This window comes from Oncorhynchus gorbuscha, linkage group LG15 (genome assembly GCF_021184085.1).
Source record: "Oncorhynchus gorbuscha isolate QuinsamMale2020 ecotype Even-year linkage group LG15, OgorEven_v1.0, whole genome shotgun sequence".
Lineage (NCBI taxonomy): Eukaryota > Metazoa > Chordata > Actinopteri > Salmoniformes > Salmonidae > Oncorhynchus > Oncorhynchus gorbuscha.
The window spans coordinates 79,677,098-79,686,124 of NC_060187.1; the positions used below are offsets into that span (position 1 = coordinate 79,677,098).

The 9,027-nt window shown below is 41.7% G+C and overlaps 1 protein-coding gene across 1 annotated transcript; it reads right to left on the reverse strand.

Annotated features, from left to right (window-relative positions):
- Positions 1-497: 497 nt before the first annotated feature.
- ube2s (ubiquitin-conjugating enzyme E2S) lies at positions 498-6,890 on the reverse strand. Its single transcript, XM_046303109.1, has 4 exons — positions 6,228-6,890; positions 4,776-4,923; positions 2,327-2,517; positions 498-2,147 (listed from the first exon to the last, which is right to left on the reverse strand). The coding sequence occupies exons 1-4, from the start codon at positions 6,228-6,230 to the stop codon at positions 1,788-1,790; spliced, it is 702 nt and encodes a 233-aa protein (XP_046159065.1). The 5' UTR covers positions 6,231-6,890; the 3' UTR covers positions 498-1,787.
- Positions 6,891-9,027: the final 2,137 nt, after the last annotated feature.

Here is a 9,027-nt window from a genome sequence, read left to right on the forward strand (position 1 = left end):
ACCCATTAAGTTTCGCTCAATGACTGTTTCCCAGACACCTTTTCCCACCGAAGTAAAAGACAACTGTTGATTGTTTCCCTGGGAAATGTAGGCGCCAACATGCATTTAGATCGGAGGGAGAAAACATGCCCAGGAAACCCAGCCAGAGGAGATCATCGACTGGGGAGTTCCTTTCTATCAAATCTGTTGAGGCTTCCCTATTGACAAATACATTGTTTTTTCCCAATTCTGAATAGGATAGGAGCTGGATAGTGCATATGACCGGAGCAGGTATTTGATCCATACAAATCAAATGAAAAACATTTGACAAAAAGGTTCACAAGTACACTATTGGCAAATCAGTACTAAAGACCAGATGTGCCACTATGACCATATAAATAAATATCCATAATTATATATGGGATATAATTAATAATCAATGATATGCACAATCCTGCACCCTAACCTAATCCTGTATGGACAATAACCTACTTCATACACATACCAAGACATCTGAATATAGGCATGTCACTTTAAAACCACTCTTCAAATACTGGACAATGAATAAACAATGACAATTTTGTAAAAATGCAAAAACAGAATAGTCATACATGGGGATAAACATTTACAAAAAAATAGGGGTGAAATCATTTTTTAAAGTAATAATCAGACCAAATGTTGCTCCCTTCGTGTCCATCTCATTTCGACCACGACTAGACAAACATTTTCTAGGAAAAGTGCTCATTGCTGCTTCCTCATTTGACTACCCAATGAATGACCATCTCATCATGTTGTGTTTCACTCTATGAATAAAAAACATTGCATAATCTTCTAATAAGTCCTCTACCCTTACTCCCTTCCGACAACCTGATCTCGTATAAGGTAACTCAACTCAGACGTGACAAAACATCTCACCAGTTTCCCAACACAAGGCTAGCTGGGCAGTACACAGTACCATTTCAGCAACAGGAGCCATGTCAAGAAGGGGGTGGTGAAAGAAAGAGGCATTTTCTGTTTCTGAAAAATATCTAAGACATTTTGTTTAGTGAACACTGAACAGAAAGAAGCCTAATTTCAGATGGGGGAGATGAGTCAGACTGAAGCTCAAACAGTATTGAGCTGGGTAACTACTGTATGACACACACAATCACTAGTGCCGTGTATGAAACACAATAAAAACCTCTCTGATCATGTCAACGAGGAACCATGGAGAGAACACACATCGGTGAACCCATTTCAATTCAGTCACTTTTTCACAACATCCCTTTTGTTTTAAACAAAATGTTCCAGACATGTTGTTTTCCCATGGAAGAAGTGGTCAGAAAGTAGTGATGTTTTGGACCTAAATGTCATAAACATTCAGGATATCAAGGTGCTCAAAGTTGCCTCATTTGACAACCCGGTTTGCAAGCTTTTAAAATATATCTAATCTCAACCATTTATCTTTTCCAGTGATTTTGACATGGATGTCTCATTGTGTGGTGAGGTTCGCAAAAGGAGTCAACTTTGAGCACCTTCATCTTTTGTGTTTTGACATTGAGGTCCAAAAACTCACTTTCTAGGCACTTCTACAACAGACAAATATGTATGGAAGGTTTCATTCAAATCAAAAAGGGGTGCTGTCAAAAAGTAATTGAATGTATATGGATTTATCCACAGGGGATTGGGAGAATATATGGCAACAAGGAATGAACAGGAATACAAGATGCAATGAGTACAAAAGGGAGAGTACAGAGTCAGGGGGATAGAAAGAGTCTGGGAGAGGGGAACAATATTCAATACACACACTGAGAAGACTCCAAGCAGCATTAGAGTCGTCTCAACGCTCGCTTTTTATCAGTTTTCTTCTTCCCTACAACATTACTATTGCTACTACTACTGCTGGAGGTAGTACTGCTTCCATTGGCTCCGTTACCCAGAGCAGCAGAGGGGGCAACCCCTGGCCCCATCGCCCTCTTGGTAGGGTCCCCTGCGTGTTTTTTGGGCTGGGGGCCATCGGCGGGGTCCTGGGGCACCCCCGACGTCCCCCCATGCCCCCCCATGGCATGGATCTCAGTCAGGAGGCGAGCACGGGACGCATACTCTGTATAGTCCTCCAGGAGCAGACGCCCCGCCTCCTCGTTGAGAGCCGACTCAGGGTTGGGATGGATCATAAGGCACTTGATAGTCTGAGGGGAGAGAGAGAATGAGCACCAGTGAGTCATCAGGGTATATTTCAAGGTTTTCCTTGAACCACTAAACAATATGTTAAGAATAGAAAATGCACCAGATACAATATTTTCTTTCACCCATTGCTATTTTGGATTATTAAAAGAAGCACCTATAGAGATGCTTAAATGTTTCTTACCAGTAATACATGTCTGAGTCCCAGCTCTGCCCTCCAGTCCCTCTTCAGGACGTTGACACAGATCTCTCCCTTGTGGCCCACATTAGGGTGGAAGATCTTGGTTAGGAAGTAGCCTTTCGGTGGTGCAGCAGGGAAGTCCTTCCCCAGGACCAGGCGCATCCGGAAAACACCCCCGGCAAACGGGGTTCCTTCTATTGAAGCACAATAAATAAACCACGTCAAGCAGGGGTTGACATTACTGGTTGTCCAGGGCAGGTAAACTGAACAGTCGGTAAGGTGGAATCTGCCTTTTGTTCTGAAGACTAGCATTCATTCACGTCGACTCGTGTTCCATTTGTTCATGTGCATAAGAGACTCAAAAAAAAAAAAAAAATCAAGCCAAGTGATCACACAGTTCTCCCTACATTCTCTTTCACCTTCGTTACTCGTCTCACTCCACTCAGATCCGACCGCTCCCTCTACACAAACGAGTTGCGCACCCAAGAGCCCATTAAGACTATAGAAATTACTGCCTATAAAAATGCATCTAACAGATGGGATACACAAACAAAACTGTAGACAAGCTACATTCCTTGCCAAATCACGACAGCTTTATCACAAATTCAAAATGGACTGGTTGATTAAAGTTGGGAAATGTGTTCCAACTACAAGCTGCAGATTATGCATCTGGTCCATTTAGCGAACTGCTAGTCTGTCATTTAGAATAGGTTACAGATGGACATATGTAACAAAAACATTGTTTTGATGAAGGCAAATAGCCAATAATAAGTTCATTACACCCTGTTAAAACAGGAGTAGGCTAAACGTGCAGTGAAATTAGTGAGAAAGACGCACCTGTTTCAGTAGCAAATGTCAGTGCTCAAATGGCGGTAGGAGTCCATAATTTAACAAATGACCTTGCAACTCAAGTAGGCCTAAGTGTTTTCCAGTTCAGACAGTGAAGATTGGACAACTAAATCAAATGTTTAGGCATTTGTGCCAACTGCCTCTAGTCGTGTGTTAGCTAGCCAGTGTGTAATCTGAGCATAGTTGAGGTCTAACCTGAATTAGCCACAAAATCTAGAGTTTGAAAGCGACTTTTCTGGAAGCTGTGCTGCACCATTTCCCCTACATTTTACCCCACATGGGCCGGCCCCTGCCCCATGGCCCACATGGGCCGGCCCCTGCCCCATGGCCCACATGGGCCGGCCCCTGCCCCTGGGCCCACATGGGCCGGCCCCTGCCCCTGGGCCCACATGGGCCGGCCCCTGCCCCTGGGCCCACATGGGCCGGCCCCTGCCCCTGGGCCCACATGGGCCGGCCCCTGCCCCTGGGCCGGCCCCTGCCCCTGGGCCCACATGGGCCGGCCCCTGCCCCTGGGCCCACATGGGCCAGCCCCTGCCCCTGGGCCCGCCCATAGCAATTAGTTTCAGCAAATGCTCTTCAGCTCCTCAACATTTGAGTGACAGTCAACAAGATACACTCAGCAGAGCGATAGTATGCCATTTCCAAGTACCACTTTTGGCTGCTGAGAGCTACTTTTAGAACTATTGTCTAAAAAGTACACAAAAGTATCAGAGACTTAAATTTCATGCCGCTATGGAGTATTTTACATGTGTGATCATCACTAAATATACTTTAACACACACTTTAACCCTTTTCATCAGAAGTCTGTCAGAGTAAAGGCGTCTGCATGCTTCCCAGCCAAAACAGTTCGGAGGAGTTTGTGCATATATTAAGACAATATTTTGTGCAGTTTTTGTTCGTTTTGGACTTCAGTCATTTTTGTGTTGTTGTTTGGGCGTACATTTTTCCTTGCAGCAAGCCAAAGTTGGTAGCCAGAGTCCGTATCCGAAGTCTACACCCCTTTGTCAGTGATTGGCCAACAGTAGGGATTCTTCAGTGAAGTCGGTTATCATTCAACAAGAGACGACTCATTTTCATGAAAATGTTTAATTGCGAAATACTGCAAACATCCTTGTCAAAAACATCAAAACTATTGACAGATTTATTATGTCATCTTAGATTAATTCTGCCTATGTTGAGGACGTGTATACTGGCTATGGTGTTTAAAAATGGACAAACAATACCATTTCTGCTTTTTACTTGTTTTTCCAAGCGAAGGTCTTTTAACGTATGCAAGCACACTCGTCTGACTTCGGCTAACCGCCAGCTGAACTGAAGCATGCTGACACCTTAAGATAACTTCTTTACAGAATTAGCATGAAACTTGTGAAAAAAAGGGTTTGAACGGTTCATAAATATGCTGACTCATTCAAACAATGTTCACATTTTTTACATTTGTATGTGTAAAAGACCATTTTCGTTTTTTGGGCAAGTGACTATGACCTTTGCCTGTACTTGCCCGATGGACAAGCACCTTTGATAGCTTAATGTCAACCCCAGCATGTTCTACATTACAGCTTTCCTAGGCAGACAAAACATTTTCCATGACAGAGGTATGCGTTACCTGGTCCCTCAATGGCTGTATGGAGTTCTGTGATGTCTTCTTCGCTGGGGTAGATCTTGATGCCCTCAGGGGGATCTGCAGCTAGTGCAGACACCTCTTTGTACACCAGACGCAGAACCTGGGGCGGCAAGTTCTCTACATTGGAGTTCTATAAATGGGGCACACACACATTACTATTCTGTCCCACTACCAACAGAAAGGTGCAAATATGGTAAATACTATAGATATGGAAACCACACATCCCATGATCACAAACACATTAATAACAGGAAAATCTCAGTAAGGTACAATTTCAGTAAAGCTGTCACCAAAATGGTTGCTCAGAATCAATGTAGCCATCTACTGTCTGATAAGCCTTATGCCTGTAGCCGATTAAACTCAACTCCACGATTTATGATGGAGATGAGCTGCGATTAGTGTGAACAGACTGGAGCTCCTTAGTCACAAAATCAATTTGAATAAAAAACTACTGATTTAATTTGTGTAATTGCGGGCTATTCTTTGGATGCTATAATCTGAAGTTTTTGCTAAAAATGGAATTGTATGGGACTAAGGAATTCCAGTTTGCCCACACTAGTCGCAAATCGTGGAGTTGAGTCGAATACAGTACAGGCCAGGTGGTGATTCACGTTAATATCATGAGAGTGCAGTGGATAAACTGTGTGTCACAACTGACAACTGCGATATCAGCCAATGTCTGGCAGTTTACTTCATTGATAAATGTACAAACCGGTCAAAGTTAAGATATTCTATAAGCATTTTCCAGCCATACAAAACGGACATCAAGTTAGCCATTCTGTCTTTACCAAATAAAGCTAGGTTGTAGCTAGCTAGCGAATTAACAGTTAGCCGAAAGCTAGCTAATGGTAGCATTGCTGGCGAAAATTACTGACTAGTTCACATCATTGTCAAGTCAAATAGCTAATGTAACGTTCCCATTAAATCGCCCAATCGTGTAACATATTGATGTAGTTCTCATTACAACTCAATTTCGCTAAAAGAGAGGAAATAAGATATCTAACTAGCAAGCTAACATTAGGTAACCAAATCATCATTAGGTAGCTAGCGAACTTGCATAGGTAGCTACATACGCCAACTTTGGGGTGTGCTAACGTTATGATAGTTAATTTGCTGACAATCGTGTAGAAGTTAGTGATTCATCTTTATGTTGGACAGTTTCCCATTTAAATTGTGTTCGGGAGAAGTGTCAACACTGAACTAGCCTGTGAAAGAAAATCGTAGCTAACGTTATATCAGCTAACGCCAGTTAACTATAGCAAGCAAATAACCAACTAACGTTAGCTACCCAACTTAACTAGTTAGCTAAGTTAGGTCTCGGCTAAGTAACGTTAGCTAAACAGCTGGCAAACAATTTGACTTGCTTTGTTAGCTAGCTAAATAACCAATAATTGTATCCATTTATGAAAGTGTTTGTAGAACATTTTAACTTACCATGTCTTCTGAAGAATATTAGTATTCAGGTGACTGGGGCTAGCTAACTCTGTGATCCTCGTCTAAATAGCAACGGTAGCTAGCAACTAATAAATAGTTGCAGCTTATGCTTGATCGATGAGAAAGTGGTCCACGACACCTCAAATAAATTAATAAATGCAGTTATCGCCGACTATTTATTTCTCAAATGGCCAAGCAAGCGATCAAGTTATGCTAACGCGTTAGCTAGCTGAAATTCTTCTCCTCAAAAGTTCAGATACACTGATAGCACGTAAACCCCAATTCGTTATTCTGCTAAAACCAGTCTGCTTTTTGGTGTAAACAACGTATACAGCGAAGGGAAGCGAGCTACTGGAATAAAGTGTTTTTAGACAAAGTTATGTGGTGGCCAAGTGCTAGAGTAGCTAGCCAGCTACTATTTTCGTTGACACGGAACACGACTACGTCTCCCAAATGAAATTGTGTTGTCTTGACCAATCGGTATTTTAGCCATACACCACGTGTACAAACAACCTAACCAACAAGACCAATCACATATCGTAGGTGCGCCGTCGTCATCATACTTGACATTTCCACCAGCCATCCAAAGTCGAGAATGTTAAAAATGATTCCAAGCCATAGGTGCGTTTGAAAAACTCATACCCACCCATAGGGTAGGCCTTCATCTTGACAGACACACACAATCTAAATTTCAATATAACCTAATCCCAGTGAACCTAACTCTACCATACAATATACCTATAGACGGCAGTGTTTTAGGAAGGCTCAACAAATTATCAAAGACTGTTCTCTTTGCTGCCGCAAGTGGTACCAATCAAATCAATGTACCAAATCTGGAACCAACAGGACTCTGAACAGCTTCTATCCCCAAACCAAAAAAGTGTCTGAGTGGTGCAGCGGTCTAAGGCACTGCGTCTCAGTACTAGAGGTGTCACTACAGAGCCTGGTTCGTTTCCAGGCTGTATCACAACTGGCCGTGATTGTGAGTCCCGTAGGGCGGTATTGTCTGGGTTAGGGTTTGGGAGGCTAGGCCCTCATTGTAAATAAGAAATGTGCCTAGACTTGCCTAGATAAAATAAATAAGACTTCTAAACGATATTGAGAAATTGCAACTCTGACTACCTGCAGTGACTATGCACACTCACATATGCATACTGACGCCACACACTTTCACAATCACCACATATGCTAATGATATTATCTAGCCTGTTGCCTATTCTCTTTACCCCCACCTATATGTACAATACATAGCTTCCTGAAATGACGTTGTACCCCTTCACATCGACTCGGTACTGGTACTCCCACGTTATTCACTGCATAATTATTCCTTGTGTTACTATTTTATTTGTATTTATTTTATTTGATCTTTAACTATGCATTGTTGGAAAAGGACCCGTATGTAAGCATTTCACTGTGAGTCGACGACTGTTTTCTACGAAGCATGTGACAAATACAATTTGATTTGATTTGATTTGAATTGAATACTAGTCGAGGTACCAGTCTTTTTAGCTAACATTCATCTCCTTGCCACTCCTGTCATTGGCTTTGGCAAGGAGTGGAATGTAATAGCTGAGCAGAGACACAGAGATGGCAACCAGGCTAGAATGCAACAAATCAGAGAGAATTTAGAACGTTTGATGCTATCAGAAGCATGAACTATTAGTCAAAATGTTAGATATGCTTGGGAATTACTACAATAGCAACTTTGTCTAACAATATGGTCGTCATTCTAATGTTCACACATAATGCCATCCATTCCAAGGCCTTACAACAAATGTAGCTATTTCTCAAACCTGTCCACATAATTGTTTAGGATCTTCCACAAATCACCATTTCACTCTTCATGACTTTTGGTGAGCAGCACAATAAAACCGGGGTACGTAACCCCTTGTTGCATGAGGTAAAACATTTATTTGCTCAAGGTTAAGGTACCAAACCATCAAGCACTGGCATCCAACATTATAATAAGGGGTTAAATATCTGTACCTGTAAGACTCTTATCACATGTATTACTTGCATGGAGGAAACTTTTACAGCTCACAGCAAATCTAATGTAAGTGTTGCTTCTGTACAAACAAAAAATAGAAAATATCACAGCCTGCCAACCCCAGTCTACTGACATCAGCTCAGATTGAATTTGAAAGCCCCTGGCCCTGACCAACCATCCTGAGAACTATGGTCACAAAGGCCAGAGTGGGAAAATGTCTACCATGTGCCAGACAGAAACTTCCCTGTTATTTAAAAGTAAATTAATGTGGATGAATGATTATTAATGCCATCCTCAAGATACAGTGATACACCTGAGATTTGGAAAGGTACATTCCAAGTAACATTACATTTAAAATATTCCTAGTATCCATCATTTTGGAAGGGAAGGTTTTGGCCTTCAACCCCCACTGAGACTTTTTCCTGCAGTATTTCTATTGACCACTAGAGTGCGCCTCATCACTACATTGTCTGCGTGTTTCTATTTCGGGATTATGGTTCTGGATGTTTTCTTCGAATTATTTGTAGGAAAACAGTGCACAGGGATTTCCTTTATGGCCCTCTGCAATCAGAAAATGTTTTTCGATTAATGACATGATTGCTTGTGTCATGTGCAAATACTTTTTTGTCAAATGTGATTTTTATGGCTGTTAATTGCAATGTTGTAAAAATACAATAAAGTAATTCAATCATTTTCATTTACATTAAACAGTTAAACAGTATTTTTTCTAAGGCACAAACTAGTAATGCTCATTTGGACACGATGTTTGTGGCTTTTCCCATAGAGATAGATAGAGGACTCTAGTGCCCAAAT

Bases quoted from the DNA above. Each gene is read 5' to 3' on its own strand.
- ube2s (XM_046303109.1), bottom strand. The intron at 2,518-4,775 runs GTAACGCATACC...GTGCTTCAATAG, and splicing joins TACAGCCATTGAGGGACCAG to AAGGAACCCCGTTTGCCGGG. The intron at 2,148-2,326 runs GTAAGAAACATT...CTCTCCCCTCAG, and splicing joins GACTCAGACATGTATTACTG to ACTATCAAGTGCCTTATGAT.